This window comes from Hemicordylus capensis, chromosome 11 (assembly GCF_027244095.1).
Source record: "Hemicordylus capensis ecotype Gifberg chromosome 11, rHemCap1.1.pri, whole genome shotgun sequence".
NCBI classification, from domain to species: domain Eukaryota; kingdom Metazoa; phylum Chordata; class Lepidosauria; order Squamata; family Cordylidae; genus Hemicordylus; species Hemicordylus capensis.
In genome coordinates, this window is record NC_069667.1 from 7,212,448 (window position 1) to 7,237,319 (window position 24,872).

General features: G+C 45.9%; 1 protein-coding gene across 1 annotated transcript in view; it reads left to right on the forward strand.

Moving 5' to 3' along the window:
• Positions 1-24,872, forward strand: part of SMARCA1 (SWI/SNF related, matrix associated, actin dependent regulator of chromatin, subfamily a, member 1) — a 51,363-nt gene that overhangs the window by 25,122 nt on the left and 1,369 nt on the right. Inside the window, exons 17-23 of the mRNA XM_053273734.1 lie at positions 3,152-3,262; positions 3,406-3,519; positions 5,943-6,065; positions 9,635-9,767; positions 10,964-11,082; positions 11,724-11,936; positions 24,502-24,612. Coding sequence (XP_053129709.1) covers positions 3,152-3,262; positions 3,406-3,519; positions 5,943-6,065; positions 9,635-9,767; positions 10,964-11,082; positions 11,724-11,936; positions 24,502-24,612 — 924 coding nt within the window. The remainder of the gene's footprint in view (positions 1-3,151; positions 3,263-3,405; positions 3,520-5,942; positions 6,066-9,634; positions 9,768-10,963; positions 11,083-11,723; positions 11,937-24,501; positions 24,613-24,872) is intronic.

Here is a 24,872-nt window from a genome sequence, read left to right on the forward strand (position 1 = left end):
ATCCCTTCACAAAAGATGTCTTAGTACTTGGTGGCAAAACCCTTGTTGGCAATCACAGAGGTCAGACGTTTCTTGTAGTTGGCCACCAGGTTTGCACACAACCCAGGAGGGATGTTGTCCCACTCCTCTTTGCAGATCCTCTCCAAGTCAGAAAGGTTTCGAGGCTGATGTTTGGCAACCCGAACCTTCAGCTCCCTCCACAGATTTTCTATGGGATTAAGGTCTGGAGACTGGCTGGGCCACTCCAGGACCTTCATGTGCTTCTTCTTGAGCCACTCCTTTGTTGCCTTGGCTGTGTGTTTTGGGTCATTGTCATGCTGGAATACCCATCCACGACCCATTCTCAATGCCCTGGCTGAGGGAAGGAGGTGCTCACCCAAGATCTGACGGTACATGGTCCCGTCCATTGTCCCTTCGATGCGGTGAAGGTGCCCTGTCCCCTTAGCAGAAAAACACCCCCAAAGCATAATGTGTCCACCTCCATGTTTGACGGTGGCGATGGTGTTCTTGGGCTCATAGGCAGCATTCCTCCTCCTCCACACACGGCGAGTTGAGTTGATGCCAAAGAGCTCGATTTTGGTCTCATCTGACCACAACACTTTCGCCCAGTTCTCCGCTGGATCATTCAGATGTGCATTGGCAAACTGCAGACGGGCCTGTACATGTGCTGCCTTGAGCAGGGGGACCTTGTGGGCACTGCAAGATTTCAGTCCTTCACGGCGTAGTGTTACCAATTGTTTTCTTGGTGACTATGGTTCCAGCTGCCCTGAGATCATTGACAAGTTCCCCCCGTGTAGTTCTGGGCTGCTTTGTCACCGTTCTCATGATCATTGCAACTCCACGAGGTGAGATCTTGCATGGAGCCCCAGACCGAGGGAGATTGACAGTTGTTTTGTGTTTCTTCCATTTGCAAGTTATCGTGCTGACTGTAGTCACCTTCTCACCAAGCTGCTTGGCAATAGTCTTGTAGCTCAGTCCAGCCTTGTGCAGGTCTACAACCTTGTCCCTGACATCCTTCGACAGCTCTTTGGTCTTGGGCATGGTGGTGAGTTTGGAAGCTGAGTGATTGCTTGCTTCTATGGACAGGTGTCTTTTATACAGGTACTGTAACAAGCTGGGATTAGGAGCACTCCCTTACAGAGGGTGTTCCTCATCTCAGCTCGTTACCTGCATATAGTGAAAAGACACCTGGGAGCCTGAAATCTTGCTGGTTGATAGGGGATCGAATACTTATTTCCCTCACTACAATGCAAATCCATCGCTGACATTTGGGCACTGGGCTTTTGAGGGTTTGTTGTTATTCTGTCTCTCACAGCTACAATAAACCTACCATTCCAATTATAGCCTGGTCATTTCTGTGTCAGAGGGCAAACGGACAAAATCAGCAGGGGATCAAATACTTATTTCCCTCACTGTAAGTGTTTTTGTGTTGGATCTGTACTTAAAGGAGGACAAAAATGATCAAAGGACAGTTCACATTGAAGATCTAAGACTTTATGACATGTTGTGCTTTTCCCAGTTGGCTTTACCTGTAGTTGTTGTAGGGACATCCTCAGACTAGAGGGGAACTGGGGTGGAATAAGATAAAGGGGGGGAAAAGCCCCCCCCTTAGTTAATCTGATGGCAGTTGGACACATAATGGATTGAGGCCTAATCCATGCAGGACAATGGAGTGCAAGGAAATATCCCAGGCATTTAACGAAGTCCCCGTCTGAGCCCAGCACAGCATCCCTCCACTCCTGATAACTGAGGAAAGAGACATCTTTTAAAGTGATGATTCTCTTTTCTGGCCCTCTCCAGCCCCAGCACAGCATCCCTCCAGTGGCTGTTGCTGGTAATCTGCCTTAGGTTCCTTTTTAGATTATGAGCCCTTTGGGGCCATCTTATTTCTTTATGTATTATTTATTTTTCTGAGTAAACCGCTTTGGTTGAAAAGCAGTATATAAATATTTGTAGTGGTAGTTGCTGGTATCTGTCTTGTATTTCTGTTTAGACTGAGACTTTTGGGGGCAGGAAATAATCTTTGTTTTTTCTATGCAAAGGAAACGCGGTATATAAATATTTGCAGTAGTAGTGCAGTAATAGCCCACTGTAGGAAGCATTGTGCTTGGGCAGAGAACTGCTCCTTCTCCAGAGTGCTTTTTGGAGGACTGTTGCTTCAGAGCGATCTGCAGTTTGCTGTTGGACCAGGAGCTTCTACTAGGAGCTTTGGGTCTCTTCAGACGTTGCAGTTCTCTTCGGAGGATAGCATCTTTTGTTGTTTGTAATTTGAGCTTTAAGATAGAGCAGTGAACCTTGGTGTACAACCAGGACATATATTTAGCTCTGTAGCATTATTTCTCTACTTAGAAGACTAAGCCTCTGCATTCACTTGTTTTGAAGGGGTCAGGAATCATGGAAAACACATCCAGTGCAATCAATCTAGAACTGTTCTATATTTGGAAAAGAAAAAAGGCTGGGCAATGGAAGTAATCAGGCCCTAAGGGCTGATTGAGAAGCCTCCTGTCAAACAATGAGGCCAGAGGTGCCCTGGACTTTGGGGCCGAAGTCCGGGTCCTCCACAGCCCCTGGGGCCCCCCAAATCTTCTCTAGTCTGTCTCAGGTGGTGTGGTCACCCGGCTGAGCATGATGATGCTTAATTTGCAGAGGAGGCGGGGGGCCTCCAAAAGCCTTTAGGTTCATGCCCCAAAATTAGCTAGGTGCACCTCTGAATGAGGCACTAGAACAGAACTTGGTACTCAAGGTGTATGGGGATAGCAAGAGATGGCTGGTAAATCAAGCATAAATGGATGATAGTAATCTGTTGCAGCATAAGGCAGGGGTTGTGAAAATCCACTGTCTGAACGGCTCTTCTCAGTAGGCGTCTATAATTTTTAGATGAAAATAGATGCAAGCTTTTCTTTGCTCTTATGTGGACAGACAAGTCTAAAAGACAAGTCCCCTTGAATCGTGTGCTTTGCTAGTATTCATATAGCAATTTAGGTCATTTAATCTTTCTATTGCAACTTGTATTCATTCTTTTTAAAAAGAACACCTCTGTTGACAACCTATCTTGACTGTCCAGAGGAATCTGGGTTACTTCTTAAAATCTCTTGTTACTTTTTTCTTAAGAAATGGGACTGAGTTTAATAGCTGGCTTTTTGTTTTCTAGCTCAGCATGATGGAATGGATCGAGCCTCCAAAACGAGAGCGCAAAGCCAATTATGCTGTGGACGCCTATTTCCGAGAAGCTCTCCGTGTCAGTGAACCCAAAATCCCAAAGGTGAAAGAGCATGGCGTTCTTCTCTGTGCTGTTCTTTCCTGTCTAATAACATTGTTACATTAAGAAAGAGATACTGTCATGTCTTTGAATGAGAAATACTAAATCCCAATGTAGCATTAACATGTATGCATTTTTCTTCAAAGGCGCCGCGTCCTCCCAAGCAGCCAAATATTCAAGATTTCCAGTTCTTTCCACCACGGTTGTTTGAACTCCTTGAAAAAGAAATTCTCTATTACCGCAAGACCATAGGCTACAAGGTAACAAGCAGTCTGATTCCCTCCGCCCCTCCTCTTTTTCAGAAGGGAAGTATAGTGGCATCTGTAGATCTACATTTTGAAAAGGAATAAAATTTGTGAAATTCTTTGGGCAAATGGAAGAAAATACAAATACAGGGCTGGGCCCCAGCCTTTTGTGGAGTGCTGCTCGAAGGAAAAAAGGCTTGTTGGATAGGAAAGTGCCTGGATTTGCTTCCTCCCAGGAGTACTTGCTTTCAAGTAAAAGCAAGGGCAAAATGTCCTTTCTGTGGTGTACTGCAAACTGCTGGGCAAGTGATGTGGAGACTGCATCCCCGAGAAGGCCAGCTGCCAGCCCATTTATTTCTTGCTATGACACCCATTGCAGACGTGAAGCCAGCTGGGCTGCAGGCATTGCCAGAAGATGCATGGACTGTCCACCTGCTGTCTCCATGCAATGCAAATTCCCTTTAACGTTCTCCCCAGTGTTTGTGTGTGTGTGTGTTTACCTAGACAATGTGTGGGAAGCTGCAGTTTGCACGTGGGTTTGCAGTGTGCTTGCATATTCCCTGTGGGCCACTTTACCTATGCAGATTGTCCCCTCCTGGCTGTTTTTTTTTTTTTTTTTTTGCCGCTTTTGTCTCTGCAAGCCAACAGCAGCCCAGAGTGGGCAATTTTGAGTAGAAAAATGGTCTACTAGGAATGCCGGAGGCCCTTCTTCCTCACGGCATCCTTTCCTGGTCCAGAAAGCAGCTTCCAACAGGCTGCCTTTGGTAAAACCAAACCTAGTTTGGCTTGTCCAGTTTGGCCCACAGAATTCAGTTGTATATGACAATGGGATGCTGTCTTCATCCAGAGAGATGGAAAAGGTCTCAGTTCTATAGTGAGTAATGGAACTGCAAGTAATGATGCATTATTCCTATGGGGAAAGTGGGGTTAGGTTCCAGGCTGGAGGGAAAATGGCAAAACATGGAGAAAAAACTTACTTTGGTGTGCTCTGCGGCATCTCCATATGTCCAGAAATCCCCCCAGGTGCCCAGGAATGCCCCCTCAAACCACGGACGCAGTGCCCCCCAAACCTGTGGAAAATTGCTGGGAGAAGTCAATTTTTAAAAATAAATTCCTTGTCTCCTCTTGGGCTTCTGCAGACAAAATGGCGGGGGGAAGTGATCTCCGTGATCACTTCTGGCCCTCTAGGAACTGCGGATATGTGGGTTTTAACCCTTTCATATCCATGGATTCTGGACGCACGTCGCCACGCAAATGGCCGACGTGCATGCGTGCAGCACACATGTGCATGCGCGTTGGCCATTTGTGGGGGGCAGGTTGGAAATGCTAAAGGAACTCAAAGCACCAAACAGTTGCACTTAAATCATTCTTGTAATGCTTAGACACCCCGTGGAAATGCGGATCCGCAAATAATGAGGTCCTACTGTAACTGGCTATTTTGTTTGGTTTGTTCCTGTCGATGGCGAGGGGACAGCCGCATCTGTTTCTCAGACACATGGCTCCCAGGACCTAGTGTGTGTTCTGCCTGTCTCTTGTTTCCCAGGTGCACATTGCAGGAAGCTGCTTGTGACCTGAGCTAGCTTGGCTCTTCTGACACCCCCTCCCCTAATTTCCACCCAAAAGCCAGTAGTAGGCTGAGATCACATCTGGTTCGGCGCTGCCTACCTGCCAGCCCCTGCCCCGCTGCTTTCCCCCTGACGGCACTCTTCCGAAAAGCAGGCACGTGGGGCTACAGCGTGCCTCATTGCAACCCAGACCAACGTCGCCACGCAAATGGCCAACGTGCTCACGCGCATGTGCATGCGTGTCGGCCATTTGTGTGGGGCAGGTTAGAAATGCTAAAGGAACTCAAAGCACCAAACAGTTGCACTTCAATCATTCTTGTAATGCTAAATAATTGTAGCTCATCCTGGATAAAAGTTCATCTCATCCTGGATAAAAGTAACTAGAAAAGTCAAAGTTTGCTCCACTACCTAATAACTGGAGTATATACGGAGACCACTCTCTATAATATGCACACACAAAGAGAGAGAGAGATTTTTTCTTGATATCCTGGAGCACCTTTCAGTAAACCTTTTGGGGTGCATTGCTCACTGGTTGCCATTATCATTATACTTCAGCGGAACAAGAACCTGTAAGCCATGAACGGACAAATGTGGATGATAGAGTTATGGTATGCTACATTCACATTGCCTGGAGAACTTTCTGAGGAATGTACGCACAAGTAAAGGAAACATTGCTTTACCAATGTCTTGATGCCAGGGAAATATTTCCTCCCCCTAACAAATACTCTGTAGAAGAGAAATGCATCAGTCCTGCCTGACTTGTGTTTCAGGAGCAGGCTGTAAAAGGGAGATAGATGGGTGTATATACAGAACCCTTAATGGCCCAGCTTTAAAAAAACAAAACAAAACAATTCATTCCACTGCTGATTTCAGGTCCCCAGAAATCCTGAGCTCCCAAACGCAGCTCAGGTACAGAAAGAAGAACAGCGGAAGATTGATGAGTCTGCTCCTTTGACTTCAGAAGAGGCAGAAGAGAAAGAAAAACTTCTCACCCAGGTAAATTGCTTTTTACACTGCATGTTTTTTAAAAGAAGAAACAATTAGAAGCTTATCTTCTTATTGTGTGACAAGCTGGAATCTGGTGATAAGGATTGATAATAGCCTCACACAGTCAACAAATAAAGTAAAAGTTGTAGTCATACTCTGGAAAACAGAAGATGTCATAATACCTGGTAAATAATCTTGCCAAGTTTATTGCTTTAAAGGGACGTTAGTTACAGCAACCCCGATGCATTAAATCTCTTATGCAAAGAAAAGATGGGAATAACTGCTTATGGTTCCCTCTTTTCAAAATGGCAGCTGACAGACTGTTCCCACCTTCCTGAGGAGATGGGGACAGCTTGTCAGCTGCCATTTGAAAAGAGAGGAGCATAAGTAGGTACATTCAGAGAAGGGAGGTATTGTAATGGGCAAGACCCACTGAGTCTCAAGTCCTTGGAGAATGTCCTTACAATGAAGTTCTGCTGACTTCTCTCAAATTTGAATGCCCCTCCTCTCTGAACATTGATTGCTGTACTAATCTTTCTTGGATGAACATACTCAAGTGAGTTCTTGCTGGTAAAAGCTTCATGCCAGCATTTCTTTTTTCACCATCTATTGTGCCCATTCAGTGTTATTAATATAATACACTTAGATTTGCTTTATGGATTTAACCAGTCCTGTTGAAATCAGTGTAATTGTTCTTGTGAGTAAAGCGATTTAGACTGGACTGCTGGAAGACCATTTTTCAACCTCTCTGCTTTTCTAAGAAGCAGGAAGCGTAGCATTTTGTCACATTTCCCGTAATATAGTTCTGCATTAAGCATTCACATTCTTGAGTGGTGCTCTTAAAATGGATATTTTAGTAATTGTTCTTTGGAAGTTTAAATTGTCTGTGTTGATTGAAGTGAATCTTCACTTGAAATTACAGTATCAACGGGATCATTCTTAGTCTCTCTTCAGACAATCTGAAGGTCTTTAGCGCCAGTATTAATACCTGGAATTAGATATGCCCAAATCCCTGGAAACAACTTTTTCTCTTCGTAGTTCTTTACGCAGATGACTTTGATCAAGTCATAGCAATATGACCTGCTCCTTAATTGTCATTGAGAGTATTAGTTTATGACTCTAAAGTAAATAAAGTATCCTTCATTGAAAGTATCCACTGAGTGTAAGAATATGAATGTAAGAATCAGGGACAGAGGATTCCCAGGCTCCTGTTAATAGCTGAAACACCAGACTACAGTCCACTTCTTATTCAGCCCAAAGCATTTTGAGATGAACCAACAAAACTCAAGATAAATGCCTCATTTAGTTAACTAAAGCAGCATAAGCCGCAGAGTGTATGGGTTATACCGAGTCAGACCATAGGTTGATCTAGCTCAGTATTGTCTACCCAGACTGGCAGCGGCTTCTCCGAGGTTGCAGGCCGGAGTCTCTCCCAATCCTGTCTTGGAGATGTTGCCAGGGAGGGAACTTGGAACCGTCTTGCTCTTCCCCATCCCCTAAGCTAGTGCTTCCCAACCAGATGTTGCTGAACCACAACTCCCATCACCCCCAGCCACAATAAATGGTAGCTGGGAATGGTGGGAGTTGTAGTTCAGCAATATCTGGAGGAACCTTGGTTGGAAACTATGGCCCTAAGGGGAATATCTTGTCACAGTCCCATGTCATCTCCCATTCAAATGTAAACCAGGGTGGACCCTGCTTAGCAGAGGGGGCTATTCATGCTTGCTTTCACAAGCATGAGATCTCTGGGCTAGGGATTTTATGTCCTTCACCCAGACACGAGTTCCCCCTAGCCCTGGAGTTGCTCAGTGGCAATCTCCTCCGTCCCAATGGCAAGTTCCATCCACTGTGCCCCAAGGCAAGGCATGGCCACCCCTTGCCATAACTGTGCTTGTTATCAGCTTTGCCAGCACTTTTGCTGTCATGACTACCAGGACTTCCAACCGATCTGACTTCCTAGACTGAGGATCCCTTTGGCCAAGCCATGAGGCATCGTGGTTGGCCCCAAAGGCTGGTGGCATTAGGCAAAGGGGCCCAGCCAGGAGCAAATGCATCAGTGTTCCAAGTTATTTGCAAAGGAAGTGTGGGACCCAGTGGCGCCATCGTCCTAATGCGGCAATGCTGCCTACAGCTCCCAGCAGAGAGCTGGTCTTGTGGGAGCAAGCATGACTTGTCCCCTTAAGCTAAGCAGGGTCCACCCTGGTTGCATTTGAATGGGAGACTAGAAGTGTGAGCACTGGAAGATATTCCCCTTATTAGGGAATGGAGCCGCTCTGGGAATAGCATCTAGGTCCCAAGTTCCCTCCCTGGCAGCATCTCCAAGACAGGGCTGAGAGAGACTCCTGCCTGCAACCTTGGAGAAGCCGCTGCCAGTCTGTGAAGACAATACTCAGCTAGATAGACCAACGGTCTGACTCAGTATATGGCAGCTTCCTATGTTCCTTCCTGGGAGCAGCTCTGGTTGCTGCTCTCCATCTCTCCTGACCCACTTGAGAGCTACACTGCCTGCAGGCTAGCCATTCATCAGGTAGAGCTGTGCCATTAATGACACAGCTCTACCTGATGCATAGCCAGCCTGCAGGCAGCGTGTCTCTTGGGCGGGGCAGAAGAGAAGGAAGCAAGCAACCCGAGTTGCTGGGAAGCAGAGGCAGCCGTGCCTCCTTTGACACCTCCCCTCGCTGGCTCATTAGGACAAGCTGCTACTGGTGGTGCCCAGACTACCTTGTGGCAGCGCAGAGGACTCTGGGGCCTTCTCGCAGTCTTGTGCCTTGTGGCCCTCACTGGTCACCTCTCCAGGGCCTCTGAATAGCAGTGTTGGCTATTTTAAGGGCGATTTAATACTGGCTGCACAGCTGTGCCCTTCCAGCTACGGTTGGGCTACAACTCCCATCATCCCTAGCCAGAGTGGCCAGTAGTCAGTGATGATGGGAGTTGTAGTCCTTCAGTAGCAGGAGGACTGGAACTGCACAGCCCAGATTTCCTGGTTTCCCTATGCATTGCATCTTCTTGGATTGCCTTTGGTGCGTCAGTCAATAGGAGGATCTCACCAATGGCTTGGAATAAATAGCAGAGAGGAGGGTGCTGGGAGTTCCTTTTCTGCCCATCCAGATGTTGATTTCACTCGCCATTTGCTTCGTAAGTCCTCAAGATGGACTGATTGCCTTTTGTACCAAGCTGCCCAGGAGACGGCCACTGACATCTGGACTAGGGCTCCCAAACTCTTCCTGCTATATTTGTTGCTTGTGGTGGCTGGAATGTGATAGAAGTGAAAATCCATTAAGATTGGCATGGAACCTTGTTTCTTCAGAGACCTGCCATTCGCACGCCTGGCTAAAAGGCGCCTCTCCCCTCCACATGTGGAGCGGTGTGCAAAAACAACTCGCTTGCATTTTTACGGCGGAGTAATAAACCCTGGATAATAGATGTTTATGGAAATCCGGCAAGATCATTAACCCCCTGTAATGATTAGGTGACATTGCACCAGAGCATTAACGAGCGAATCCGACTGTATCCTTCGGAGATGCGAGTTCGAGCCAAATGCTTCCTCCTCCTGCTAACGGCAACTTCTTGCTTTGCAGGGTTTTACAAACTGGAACAAAAGAGACTTCAACCAGTTTATCAAAGCTAATGAAAAATATGGACGCGATGACATAGACAATATTGCCCGTGAGGTGGAAGGAAAGTCGCCCGAAGAAGTGATTGAGTATTCCGGTGTGCCGATTGAATAAATAAGAGGGACTCTAGCAAGAGGGGTGGTGTTGGCTGACCTTTGTGATTTTACGTATAGGGGATTTTGAAGCGGGGTGAGGTGAAGAAGGAATCTCCTTTCCTGCACGGAGAGATTTAAGATCTGCACAGGGATTGTGCTGAGAAAGCTACTGCGTTGCTCTTTAGCCATTACCATTTGCCGCTACCTGATTTTTAGTTCGTGACATGCTTCATTTGACACCGCCGAAGAGGACAAGGCAGGGAGGGAAGCTGATCTATTTATTCTTTATTCCCCTTTATTCTTGCCTTATCTCGAAAGCACCGTCGAGCTGAAGCTGTTCTGGGGATTAGGAAGAATCCAAAATTCCAGGTGTAAGCAAGCAGAATTCTGTTTTGTAGGCCTGTCCATGTAGGATTGAAGGCCAGGCCCATCAGGGAGGAGGCATTAAAACAAAACAAAACAGTGTCGACCATGTCTAGGAGAAAGCCCAGGTCTGGCCGGTCCCCATCCCTACACCCGGCGCCACTGCACTTTACATGCTCATCCGCCTCTGTTCACTGAGAACAGAAGGGAAGAGATGAGCAAATAGCCCTGTGTGTGTAGAACCAGCTGTTTTAAGATGGAGCTTTATCCACAGAGTATTAAGCTGAAGTATCTGGAATCAGCACTTGTAGAGAAACCTAGCAACAATAAGAAGCTGCCTTACGCTGAGTCAGACCATTGCTCCAGCTAAGTCAGTATGGTTGACACGGACTGGCAGCGGCTGTCCAAGGTTGCAGGCGGGAGTCTTTCCCTGCCCGACCTGGCGATGCTGCCAGGGAGTGAACCAGGGACCTTCTGCATGAAAAGTAGATGTTCTCCCACTCTGCGGCTCCATCCCTAAATAAGAGTGACTGCTCAGAAGGCACTGCTGGGATTCAAGCTGTTTTACGCCTTTTCACAAGAGTGCCTTGAACCATATATATGATTTCTCTTTCAACTTTTTAAGGGTATGTAAGATTTGCGTAAAAGGCTATATAAATTCAGTGCAGTGATGATAGGATTTTTTAAAAAAACCTTCCTTTAAATATAGAGACAAAGTAAGCGCTGTACATTGTGTTTGGGTAATCATGTAAAAGAATAAAAAGTTTTAATTATGTACAACTGTTAATATGTTTTATTCCCAAACATCTAACTCCTTAATGCTTGAAAATTTCAGCTGTTTTCTGGGAACGCTGCAATGAACTTCAGGACATTGAGAGGATTATGGCTCAGATTGAACGAGGGGAGGCCAGAATACAGAGACGGATTAGCATTAAGAAGGCCCTGGATGTCAAAGTAATTCTCCAAATGAATATTTCTGACTAATGTCCTTAACAAAGCAGCATGTGGCTGTGTTCCCCACTGAAAGCCTTTGCGGTCCCCTCCTAATTTTGCTGCCTTCTACCAAGTCAGACTATTGGTCTACGAAGCTCAGGAGCTGCTCTTCAGGGTCCCTTCCCAGCACCACCTGTCGATCCCAGAGACTGAGCTTGGGATCTCCTGCGTGCCAGCCATGTGCTCGCCCCCTGAACTGCAGCCCCTTCTCGTTTTGCAGGATAATGCCGATGCTGGTTCAGTGGTGGGTGATGCCATTCTTTTCTGTGACGAGTGGTTTTACTGGATAAAGCCCTTTGGGATGGAATATCCAGTGTACACACACGTGGTTGGTGCTACAGTATTTAAGTTGCTTCAACAATAGTAGACTGCAGCACTGGCTATATTAATGCCTTGATTAGGAGATGATTTAACAATAAAACAAATAAATTTAGCTTAATTCCCCAAACTTCATTGCAGTCAATGTCTCCTAAATGGTAATTGAATGTCTCTTACTTACTGAATCAACCTCTCCCTCTCCCCCTCTCTCTCCCCCCCTCTCTCCCCCCTCCCCTCCCTCTCACATACTATTAATCATAATTTTTTCTTTATTATTATTTTAGATTGCAAGGTATAAGGCCCCTTTTCATCAACTGCGTATTCAGTATGGAACAAACAAAGGCAAAAACTACACAGAAGAAGAAGACAGATTCTTGATATGCATGCTACACAAAATGGGCTTTGATAAAGAAAATGTGTACGAAGAGCTAAGGCAGTGTGTGCGCAATGCACCCCAGTTCAGATTCGACTGGTTTATCAAGTCGAGAACAGCAATGGTAGGTAACAGCACGTGTGTGTGTGTGTGTGTGTGTGTGTGTGTGTGTGTGTGTGTGTGTCAGTTACATTTTGTATGTGTTTGTTTCTTTTAGGGTCTTTGGACTTTTGTTTATGTTATGCTGGTTGTATTGATTGTATTTGTCTTATATTTTGAACTTAACTGCTTAGAGGGTTTTGTTTTGTTTTGTTGGTGAAAAAGCAATATAGGCATATTAAATTAATCAGTTTTCCCGTGTGCCACTCTGCCGTGACCTGAGGATGAGTGGAACTGGTAAGTTTGAGAATGAGTCTGTATATTGACATGATTCCAGTGTAAGAGCACTTCCCAGTGGAGGTGTTTGAAAGGATCTGGCACTCCAAATTGGCCAAGTTGACCTGGAGACTGCAGTTGGACCAGAAGTCTCAGTTTGGTTGCCACAGCAGCGCTAGTAAACCAGGCACCAGAACACCAAGCCCACATTCTCGGAAGTACTTCTTGTTTAATTCCCTGTTCTGGCGTTCTCCTAGCTGGAGAAATTGCCATCTGGAAGCTCCTGACAATGTCATGTCGCCTGCTATGTTGCTGGGCAACGTAGCTGAACACATAGACTTTCCAAGTCAGGCTTGACTCTGTAGTGGCCACAGACATAGATTCAGAGCAGAAGCAGATTTGGCCCTGTTGTGCACATTCACTCATGAAAGTTAGAGGAGTGAAATTCATTCTTTTTCAGATTGGCTGAGTGCTTTTTCCCTCCTAAGAAAACTTGGCATAAAATGAGACTGAAGATCTTTGCATTCTGTGTGTGTGTGTGTATGTGTATGTTTGCACCAGAATATGTAGGGTAGTGTGGGGATAGGCAGAGGCGGGTTGCTTAGAAAGCTAGTTGATCGGAATACTGACTTAATCTTGACATTTCCCTGCACTACAGGAAAACCCCGTTATTCGCTGGGGTTCTATTCCAGAGGTGGGGGCATGGATAGTGAATCCGTGAATAATGAGGCATTAGGTCCGTGGGAATGGGGGGTGGGGGTTAGGTTTCTGGACTGCTCAAAATGGCCAGAAATCGGCTCCAAAAGCACAGTTTTGCCCCATTCCCCCCATCACCCCCCAAAGTGCCCTACCATGCTGCAGAGTGGTCCAGGGCACCCAAGAATCGACTGAAAATTGCACCTCTTGCTCCATTTTTCCAACTCAATGAGCCATAAAATGGCCCCCAAACATAAAATAGTGGCCAGAAATGACCTCTGAGGTCATTTCTGGCCACCCCAACCTGGTTTAACCCTCCCCCTGTCCCCCAGTATACCGAGGTCAGGTGCTAATTACCCAGCTGCACATACGCGAAACGGTGAGTGCTGGACCCACGATTAACGAGGTCCTCTTGTACTTTGGTTTGCCATTATATTCCAATACTTCTCAACAGTGTGCTACCTAGTACAGCTCACTTGTGTTCTTTGTGGTTCATCTGCTCATGTTTCTTGTTCCAAGGAAGATGGTATGTGTGCAGTCCTGCTGGGAGTGAGGTTGAGAGGGTGACGGACAGTATATGATGCAGTGGCAGTTTAGCAAGGATTTTCTGTACAGTCAGGGGAAAGATAGGCTGCCTCAGTAAGCACCGAATATTTTTTTTGTAACCAAATCAGATTAAAGAGTGATTTATTTTGTTTAGACCAATCTGAATTTTGTGCATTTCTATTTTTGCATGTAAAATGGCTCTTTTGATGAGGTGGAGCTTCTTGGTTAAAAGTGGTGTGAGCAATTGATGCTTTTGGTGCTGTTTGACATGGGGCTGTTTCCTACCCTTGGGGGCTACAAAGTCTCCCAGAGAATTGTACGAGAGCCCCGTGTGGAAGCTGCCCAGTAGCTGAGACCTCCTTAAGCTATCCCCCAAAGCTTAGCAGGTTCCCTAGTTCTGCGCTCTTGAGCACCAACGTTGATCTCCAGATTTTAAATGCATTGATTGCATTGGCAAAGCTACTTTGCAGCAAGCAGGATACCTTTTGTATGCTGTGTGGACAAGAAGTCTCAATTTATGGCTTTTCACCACCCCACTCTGTGCCAAGAACAGCATTACATCACTGCTCTGTATCAGTCCATTAGAGCTGTGTGTGCCGTAGTAGTGCTGATGACCTTCACTGCTCTCCTCTTCAGTCTGATCATGACACTGATGCAGCCCCCCAAGCAGTGGGGATGTGCTGATGTAGCACCCAGCCCCTCTCCCAATAGTGGATCGTAAGGTGGGATTCTTGCTCCCTTAAAGTGCCGTCGGTCTGTAATTTTATCCACAATGTGTGCCTGAACATCCAGCATTTTGTAGGGAAAAAATTCCCTTTCTGTAACCGAGAAGAGACTTGCATTGTTACCATATTTTGTTTACCTGACTCCACTACTGGCTGGCATGCAGACGAATGAAACTCTCTTGCACAACAAAGCTGCACTAGTACAAGAAAATCATGATGCTGAGTGAAGTTACAGGGAAGATCTAATTCGCACGGTTAGTCCATGAGCCAGCTGGGGTGGTCAGTACCATCAGTGGGGGATGAATGCTCCTTGAGATTTTTGACAAGGTCCACACCCCTACAGATGGAAAAGAGGCAACTGCATTGCAAGACGTTCAACCTTTATTGTACTGACCTTCAGGCCTGCAGCAGCCAAATGTGCCATGTAGTTTTATAGGGATATTGACAAAACATTCAGAGCATGGAATGGAATGCAAGATCCGTGGAATGTTCTGTCGGACTGTTCTTAGTTGGGCTCCAAAATTCATTCATTCATTCATTCATTCATTCATTCATTCATTTGATTTCTATACTGCCCTTCCAAAAAATGGCTCAGGATGGTTTACACAGAGATGGGGCTCTTCTGACTGCCAGGTTTGTGCAGAGGCCAGGAGAGTGCCAATTTGGAGTCCAAAATGGCACTAAGAAGGTCCAAGAGTTCCAAGCTCAAAACGAGGTCATTCCACTCCAAGCTTGGTTTAAAAAGTCTTAAAAACTCAAAAAGCTATAGAATTTTATCGATGCCAGAGGAAGAGAGATGAAAATTGGCAGGAATGTCCTCCCAAAATTACTGGGAGGACATTGCCAGGAGAGGAGAGCTGGTCTAGCCAGGAGAAGAGAGCTGGTCTTGTGGGAGCCAGCATGACTTGTCCCCTTATCTAAGCAGGGCCTGTCCTGGTTGCATATGAATGGGAGACTTGATGTGTAAGCACTGGAAGAGATTCCCCTCAGGGGATGGAGCTGCTCAGGGAAGACCAGAAGGTTCCAAGTTCCCTCCCTGGCAGCATCTCCAAGATAGGGCTGAGAGAGATTCCTGCCTGCAACCTTGGAGAAGCTGCTTCCAGTCTGTGAAGACAATACTGAGCTAGATAGACCAATGGTCTGACTCAGTATATGGCAGCTTCCTATGTTCCTATGTACTCTATGGAGGGAGTACAACCATTTCTTCATTGTGACCCTGACCTGACTCTACCCCTTTCCTCTGTGCAAAAAATGACTGCAGTTTTACCCTGATCATTTGGGGGAAGGGATAAAGGAGAGGTGATAACACAAAGAAAGCTGTAAGTGCAACAGTGCTGTCACCCCTTTCCCATTTCTAGTGGGGTAGATGTTGCCAAAATCACGATAATCCTGGGCCCCCTGAGATGTTACCGGTGGCCCAAACTTGTGGGCCTGGCTTATGAACTATGTTGCATAAAAGTTCCCTGCAAAATGTTTGGGGCACCTTGTGCAAGTGCAGACATATCTGTGCTCATGCTCCACTAGCCGGCGATTAGCACAACAGTCTCGCACTAATACAGCAAGGGCTTCGTTCGTCCGGATGTCGGCCGCCATTTTGTATTGAGGGTCTTGCAAGAAAATATTTCGAAGCAGACTCCTCGTTAGAACGTGTATCATCCTGCTGCCATTACTCCCCAACTGTAAGCTTTCTCTCTCTAAGATTATGTTGGAACCAGAGAGCCAAACTCTGGAAAAGCCCTTAACTTCTCATTACCTTCTGTTGGCCACTAGATGTCTCTCCAGTTCTGTGTGAATATGGCGGTTTTCCTTCATGTTATTTCACCTCTGCTATATATTGATTTGAAAATTTCTGGTCAGAAAACAAATAAAGTTCTTGTGTGTTTCTTATTGTCTTGTGAGCTTATGAGCTCATAAATGGCATGATGGTTTCTGTGAGCTTCCAATTTTTCTGCAGTTTCTGTTTAGATGCTTTGCTTTTGTATGTTCTTTGTCTTTGTGCCTTGAAAATGGGGGCGGTGAGCACCGTTGACTCAAAACTGGCGTGGCATGTGTCTGTTCTCTGCATACTTCCCTAACCCTAACCCAGGATCTCTGGGTTCTGCGTTCTCTACAAGTTCGGATTAAATGTGTCTCACGTTTTCTGCATCACTGTTAACTTGTTTACAGCATAGACCTCAGCAGCAGTGAACAGGATCTCTTTTCTACCTCTGGGAGATGAGGTGCACATGGTTGTCAGGAAGGATAGTCCACCCTTGAGACTTTTTCCTTCAGGATCCAAAGTTCTTCAAATATCGGGGAGCATTCCCTGTAGAGGCATGAGCAGTTGTTAGAAGTGCAGACACACAGGTTGAAAGAGAAAGTTTACGACATAGGTGGTGCCCGTGAGGACACCTGCTTTTCTTACTCCAAGCGGTAACCTATCCAGGGTGCCAAGCCTAGTGAAGCTTGGTCTCTAGGGCAGGCTTCTCAAGAAGAGTAAACAAGAGAGTTCCTATAATGGTTTGATTAGCAAGTTTTAAATCGGAAGGAGCCCGGAGATGTTCTCAAAAGGCATGGAATTGTTTCAAGTGTGGGATACAAGGAAAGTTGAGATTAGTGTTTGTAGAGCATCCTGTTGTGGACACAAGAGGCCTGCAGGATGTAGCAATTCTTCATGCTTTGGACATCAGAATTATATGGATGAGAAATTCTCAGGGAACACCTGAAAGGTGGAAAACTTGGGAAATAAATGACTACTAAAGCTACTAAATAAATGACTACTAAAGCAGGTTTCACTCCTGCTTGTTGGGCTTGAAGTGTGTGAACATCATCACGAGGAGGACAAATAGCATGGGCTGAATTTTATATTTAATTTTTATGAGTTTTACATATCTTTTTAAAGAAAAGGGGGAAAACCCACCAACCAAGCAGTTTCACAACAAAAAGTAGCAACTGTGCAGCAAGATGTTAACATTACAGGGAAATATCTGTTGGATACAAGACAATCGGAAAAAGAAAAATAGAATAAAAGGAACTGTTTTTATTTCAGAGAGAGAACGTCCTTCCAAAATGTAAACTGTCTTTTAGAGCCATGGCAGCAATCTGGATGGTTGTTTGTGTATAAGAGGATACCAGCAGTTAATAAAACAACCTGAGGTGGAAGCCTCTTGAGAAATGTGCAAGTGTTGAGTTAATTTGTCCATCAGTGCAATATTCCACAGATCTCTGGAGGATAATATTGGATCTTAGGTAGGATCTATGCAAAGAATTCATGAATCCAGATTAACTCCAGAAATCTGGACTGCCGTTGGTATTAGCAAGAAATATCTAGTTCTAAACCCTGCTCCTCAGTGCACTGAGAATTGGTATCATACTCAGTGCTCCTCATACGTTTCTTTCCCGAGGCAGCTTTGCAGAAAAACCAGTAGGCATTATTGACTATTCTGTTTCATATACGACAGTGATGGTATCAGTGACACCAGTAACCTTCAGTAAATCATGAACTCTTGGTGGCCTTCATGCTTCTGTGGTCACAAACACCGCCCTGTGTTGATGTGCCAGTAAGGACAGGAGAGAGCTCTTGAGTTGTGCACTAGATTTCGAGGAGGAGGAGGAGGAGGACAGAACCGCATCTTGGAGGAATCCGAGCTCATTCACATTCCAGCCTGCACAAAATAAAGAATATTTCATGCGTGTCTCTTGGGTACAAGTTCTGAATACTTCCAAAGTGTGCTTCTTCCCCCTTCTTGAAAGCTAGTGCATGATTCAACCCTACTATCTGCTTAAAACATAAGCAAGCTGGTTGGGTGGGGGTCTGATTAGCCTTTGCCTTCTTTGAGTAAGGGAACCATCCTGATATGTGCTGTTGAATGAATGTGACAATCAACCAGCTGCAGTATCCTGGCCATGCTACACCTAGGAGGACCGAGACAGAGAGAGACATTTTCAGTGTTCTAGTGCAGATCTGTTAAACGTCCAGAAGAATTCCTTTCCAAGCTAACACCCCCCACGTCCTTTGGAAGCCTGTGGAGTGAAGGCTCCAGTGTTTCATCTTCGCAGAGTCTGAGGAGGAATGTGCCACTTGTCCTCTTCCTATCTCCCCTTGTGCCAAAACCGTCCATTTCAAGCCCACATCCATGGAAGGGAGGAAATGGTGGTAACCAGTATCTGTGTGAAACAATCTACGTATTAGAGTTGGGGAGGCAGCAGCATTCTGAGTCCTGCGAGTTCTCTGCTTCCCTCCTGGGCAGATCCTTAGGGACTCCCCCACTGCCTAACTCTGGCCTCATCCAGCTCAGCCCAGCACCTTTTCCAACAGTAGCCTTGGCGGTTGGTGGGGATGGTGCCGTTCCCTCCCCCCCTTTTAAGTGGATTTTATGTTGACAGTGTCATCTTGATTTTACTTGGTCTCTCTTATCCCCGAAACCATTAATGTTTTAGGGTTGTGAACCCCCCTCGGGGGACAGGAGTGTTAACCAACAGATAAAATACGACTCTGGGTTTTATGCGCTCAGTGGAGGCATCACTTCAGCAGAGGAACATGCCGCTCAAAGCAAAGCATACGACAGCCTTATCCCATGCTAAGATGATTTGTAACGCGAACAGTGTGTGGCATTTACAACGTGAACAAGGCTGTTTATCACTTTCAAGGATCCCAAGTTTTTAGTGTGTTTTAAAACATAACATCTGTTTTTCTCAAGTTGCCTCTTTATTTCGCAGACTCCACAAGTGGGGCTTGGAAAGGCTGGAGGTTTCACTGAAGAGCGTAAGGAGGCCTGCTTTTCCACTTCCAGTCTCTTGGCAGTTGGAGGGTTCTCTGTGTATCTGGAATGGCCAGCTAAAGCTGGCCTGCTGGTTAAAAGGCTATATAGCTCCCTTAAAGCAGTGCAAATAGTTTGAGATTTCTTAAAGTGCGGAAATCTAAACTTAGGAGTTATACGGACACAGAAAGCTGCCTTCTACTGAGTCAAGCCATTGGTGCATCTCGCTCAGTATTCTCTGTACAGACTGGTAGCAGCTTCTCCAAGGTTACAGGCAGGAGTCTCTCCCAGCCCTGTCTTGGAGATGCTGCCAGGGAGGGGAATGGAACCTTCTGCATGCAAGCGTGCAGATGCTCTTCCCAGAGTAGCCCCAACCCCTAAGGGGGATATCTTACAGTGCTCGCATGTATTCCCCCATTCAGATGCGAGCCAGGGTGGACTCATGCTTGCCAAATCATGCTTGCTACCAGCTCTCCTCTCACAGCTCGTAATTAATCTCTGGATTTCTCTGCCACAGGATGTGCTGATGGCCACCAGCTTGGATGGCTCTGAGCAGGCTTTAGACAAATTCATGGAGGACAAGTCTATCAGTGGCTGCTAGTCTTAATAGTTATAAGCTAGCTATCTCCAGACTCAAAGGCAGGATTCCTCTGAATAGCAGTTGCAGGGAAGCAAGTGTGGTGTAGGGATCTAGGACCAGAGAGACCTGAGTTCAAATCTCCGTTCATCCATGAAACTCACTGGGTGACTCTGGGCCCAGGCCTTCTCTCTCAGCCTAACCTACCCCACAGGGTTGTTGTGAGGATAAACATAACCATGTACACCGCTCTGGGCTCCTTGGAGGAAGAGTAAGATATAAATGTAAAAATTAAATAAATAAATAAACAAATAAACAAATAAATAAAGCAAATCTGCTGGACCACTGTGGTTAGCAAGATGCTGGATTAAATAGGCCTTGGTCTGGATCCAGCAAGGTTTTTTTTTAATGTTCTTATGTGAAGTCGGTCACTGCTGCAGAGTAATGAACAACACTGTAACTCATGCCTACAGGAACTGCTTTTCCAGTCTGCCTCAGTGCAAAGCAGATGCTGACATGCAGGCTCTGGAATTCAGAAGCTGCCCAAAATAATGGAGAACAGCCTCTCTGTCCTCTGCCTGAAATAGAGGCTTTTCAGTACGTGCTTATGTGAGACAGCTATTTAGACACGGCCTGGCTTGCACCCATCGCACGGGGTCAGAGACTGAGCGGAAGATCTGATTGACTTACCGCGTTCATTGGATTCCCTGTTTTTTCCTCTCTAACCGCAATAATGACATTTCTTTTTAGAGGTCGAAGAGGAAAATGGGCAAAATCTCTCCCTTCCGTTCCTGTTCAGCCAGTAGACATGATGGGTGATAATCCATAACTCGTGTAAGACATGACATGCTTGCACTCACTCAATGTATTGTAGTCTCTTAGAGGTTAGTGGAATGGAGGTAGTTTCCATAGGCTGATGTGCTATGTAGTGTACCATGGGTGGATCTGCACTGCCCACCAGTAATTTTTTTCATCGGTGTGTGGAATGGGTTTTGGTCTGAGGAGCAGCAGTATCAAGGCAGTGTGGCCAGAATGCCTATCAAGGCATTCAAAGTGGGGCCTTCTTGATTCAACCTGAGCGGGTTCTAAAATTAACAGAACAGACATCAAAAACCATGTGAGCACATGCACACGTGCACGCCTTAGAGGGAACACTGCTGCCCACACAGCTGCGGGTGTCTAAAACAGTGCTAGCAATGTTGTGCAAGAGCATGTTTGTGAAACAGCGGTGGCATTATTTTAGAAGTTCGCAGCAGCTCTGCAGAAACACAGTATTGCTTCCCCTTTTAATTCCACCCAGGGGAGGAGAACTGGCCTTGTGGTAACAAGCATGAATTTGTCCCCTTTGCTAAGCAGGCTCTGCCCAGGTTTGCATTTGTATGGGAGACTACATGTGAGCACTATAAGATATTCTCCTTAGGGGATGAAGCCGCTCTGGGAAGAGCATCTGCATACTTGCATGCAGAAGGCTCCAAGTTCCCTCCCTGGCAGCATCTCCAGATAGGGCTGAGGGAGACTCCTGCCTGTAACCTTGGAGAAGCCGCTGCCAGTCTGTGTAGACAATAGTGAGCTAGATGGACAAGGGTCTGACTTAGTAGAAGGCAAGTTCTTGTGTTCCACCTTTCCTCCAGAGATCTCAGAATGGTGTACATGGTTGCTCCTGTATTTTATCCGTGCACAGTAGATTAGGCTGAGAGCCAGGGTTACCTTGTGAGCTTTGAACCCGGGTCTTGCCGATCCTAGTCTGGCATTATTTTATTTTATTTTTATTTTATTTTATTTTATTTTATTTTATTTTATTTTTATTTTTATTTTTATTTTATTTTGGAATTTGTACACCGCCCCAAGCTTTCGTCTCTGGGCGGTTAACAATAGCATAAAACAAGTTAAAAACATATACAAAAAACTAAAAACTTAAAACAATTTAAAAATTTAAAAATAAACCAGAGATTAAAACCTAAAAAAAATTAGGAAGCTGAGAAAGCTTGGGCGAAATGATGGGCTTTCAGGTGTTTTTTGAAAATTGCCAGAGATGGGGAGGATTGTATCTCAGCCAGAAGCACATTCCACAATCTCAGGGCAGCAACCGAGAAGGCCCGTCTCTGTGTAGCCACCAAACGAGTTGGTGGTAACTGGAGACGGACTTCCTCAGATGACATCAATGGGCAGTGGGGCTCGTAGTGAAGAAAACACTCTCTTAGATACCCAGGGCCTAAGCCGTTTACCCATTACCCATTACACTCACTTGTTCTACATATTACGCTGACTATTTCTGTGTAGAAGTGTCTCACCTTGCTTCACTGCAGTGCATCTTACCATGGGGTCGGTCACGTAAATGGCTTCCTCATCAGCTCAGGATATTTTGGGAGGCTTTTGATGCTTGTATGGAAGCTCCCCACACAGTCTGAAATTGCAGAGTATACATAAATTGCTGGTATACATAACCAGCACTGGTCAGTTAGACGTGTTAAATGGTTAGACCGCTCAGGAACCGCTCTTATCCCCTCCCTCCAAACCCTTTTGAGTGCCCTAGGAGATCTGTTTCTTGCTCAGTGATATGATTACATCCTGGACTTGTTTCTGAAAGCACTGGGTTGCAAGGTTACAGAACAAACAGCATTGTATGTCTCTGCTTTTGAGGTTCATTAGAGTGTGCATGGGTGTCGATACTGCCTTGAAAGAGGTTGTGCATTTGCCTCATTTACGCTTGGAAAAGATGTGGAAAATTCCCATCGCAGTTTGTTAACCGCATCATAAGGTCATTTTAGGTCATTTTTAATATCTTCAGGTTACTCTTGTCTGGAAGGGCAGCTCCTCTTGCAGAGTGCCTGTCCTAATAAGTAGAAGGGACAAATGGACTGTCTTCATGAGCAAGAAATAAGATTGTTCTTTTGTTTCAATGTATTGTTCTCAAGGAATTGAACAAATGGGATTGTTCCAAAATATTTCTATATAAAGCTCAAGAGATCTTTCAGCTTTTATCATCTCCAGTTCCCCTTCACAGCAATTCCGACACACACAGATGCCATCCGAGATCCAGAGAGAGATACCTAGTGAAATCGCACAATCCTTCTCTAATCAACTTTTATATTGCCAGGCTTATGGGACGTCAGCACTTTCAGTAGGTGGACAGTGTAGCAAGGACAAGAGATGAGGAGAGGATCAAAAATATTTGCAGTGAGAAGAAATGGAGTTATTAGACTGACCATTGTGAGCTGGATGAGGCCACCTGAGGAGAGAAGTGGATATTGGGTTGAGAGATTGAAAGGAGGTGGCTGGAAGACAAGGACATTTGCTGGCCAGGAACCTAGACACACAAGTTCACCCAGCAAATTAAAAGACAGTTTTCCCTTTGCTTCTCATGCATGGTTCGAAAGCTCTAGAAGAGTCTTGCCTCTGTATATCCTCTATAATAAAACCCTTGGTGTCCGTCCGTGGACGGACACCAAGCGTGTGTCCGTGCCTCCCTGTCCTGTCCTGGGCATGCGCGGAGCGCATGCCCAGAACAGAGCAAGGGAGACACGACCACCGGCACCCGGTGGCCATCTTGAGCGGCCAGAAGTGGCCGCCCAGAAGAAGCCGGGTGAGCGGCGGCAGGGGACACTGGCCACCGCCGCCTTGGCCAGAGGACACGCCGAGGTGACAAGGCAGAGGGCCCGGGCAGCGGTGGGCCCGGCTGGAGCCGCGGGCGGCGGCGGTGGGTGGCGGGCCCGCCGGAGCCGTGGGTGGCCGGACCGGCCAGAGCCGCGGGCCGCGGTGGGTGGCGGGAGGGGGAATGGCGGCGGGGGTCCAGACCGGCCCAGGGAGACGGAGGCCGGAGGCCGAATAAAACTTAAACTGAAAATGCTGCCGCCGCTGTTGCCCCACCCTCCCTCCCAACTTCCGAAACCACCTTACCCTGGCCCGTGACAGTTGAGCAAAGACAGACCTCAATTGAAGAGGGAGAGAGGAGCTCGCAAGCAGTGCTCCTCCCTCTACAAAGCCTCTTCCCGAACTGGCGCTTTGGGCAGAAAGGACACCTCTTGCGTCCTTTCCGCCTAAAGCGCCAGTTCGGGCAGAGCCTTTGCTCAGAGAGGAGCACTGCTTACGAGCTCCTCTCTCCCTCTTCAATTAAGGACTTACTTTGCTCAACTGACACGGGCCGGGGTAAGGTGGTCTCGGAACTATGGGACTTTGGTGGCAACAGCGGCAGCAGTATTTTTTTTAAAAAAAAACCAATAAAGAGGAGAGGAAAAGGCTAGCGCCCGTTATTATAACGGGCTTCAAAATACTAATCTGTATATAAGAGTCTTGCATCCATACATCCATATGTTGCATCTGTAGTTCTCAGTTTTCAGCTTTTAAAATAACTTTTAATTTGAAACTTTTTTTAAAAATTGTAATTCTAATTGTAATTCTAAAGATCTAGCCTGGTTTTTTAAAACTTGTTTATTAGTCTTATTTTACATGGTGTCTATTTTATTAATGTTGTGAGCCATCCCAAGCAGTAGCGTACTAGAGGGGCAGGGTATGTATGTATGTATGTATGAATGAATGAATGAATAAATAAATAAAATAAAGCACTGATTTGATATTGTCAGAAATGCTCATTTCACTGGCAGTGCAGTCATTTTGTGCAATGAAGTTGTTTGAAGATGTACATATCCTTGTAAGTTGCTACAGAATCTCATAAGAAACAGTTCGGGGTCTAATCTACATCCCACCAGCTGACATCCAGGCTAATTTACTGAATACTACTGCTCAGGAGTTGCTCTAAAAGGCTACTTCATTTCAAGTGGAATAATTCAGTCTGGATGTCAGCTGTTGCATTTTCAGAATGAAGCACACTCAGATTTTAATGGCTTTGAACTGCCCCCTAAAGCTGCAATCAACATGAAACGAATTTCACAGGACTTTGTGGCTGTGCTTTCAAAATTTCAACCAGTCTGAGTGATCTGTGCTTTCCCCAGGTATCTGGCCTTTAATATGCCCACTGTATGTTTTGTTGAACAATGCTGCAGAATTTGATGTTTCTTTTGTCACGTTGCCCAGGAGCTCCAGAGACGTTGCAATACACTCATATCGCTTATTGAAAAAGAAAATATGGAAATCGAGGAAAAAGAGAAAGCTGAAAAAAAGAAACGAGGAACAAAAACTCCAGCGGTAATTAATCAGTGTTTGTGTATCTTTTTAAGCTTGTTCCTTAAATACTTACCATGTGTACAGCCCACTTTTCCAGCACGTATGCAAAACAGCTTATGACAGCACACAGAGAGAGAAAAAACTTAAAAGTGGTGTAAACCAGTGCAGCACCCGTAAGTGGTGTGACACTATCAAATCTACGGCCGCCCATAAAGAGGTGGGCTGCTGCATTCTGGACTAATTGAAGCTTCTGAATCATTTTACGATGAATACCATTTCTC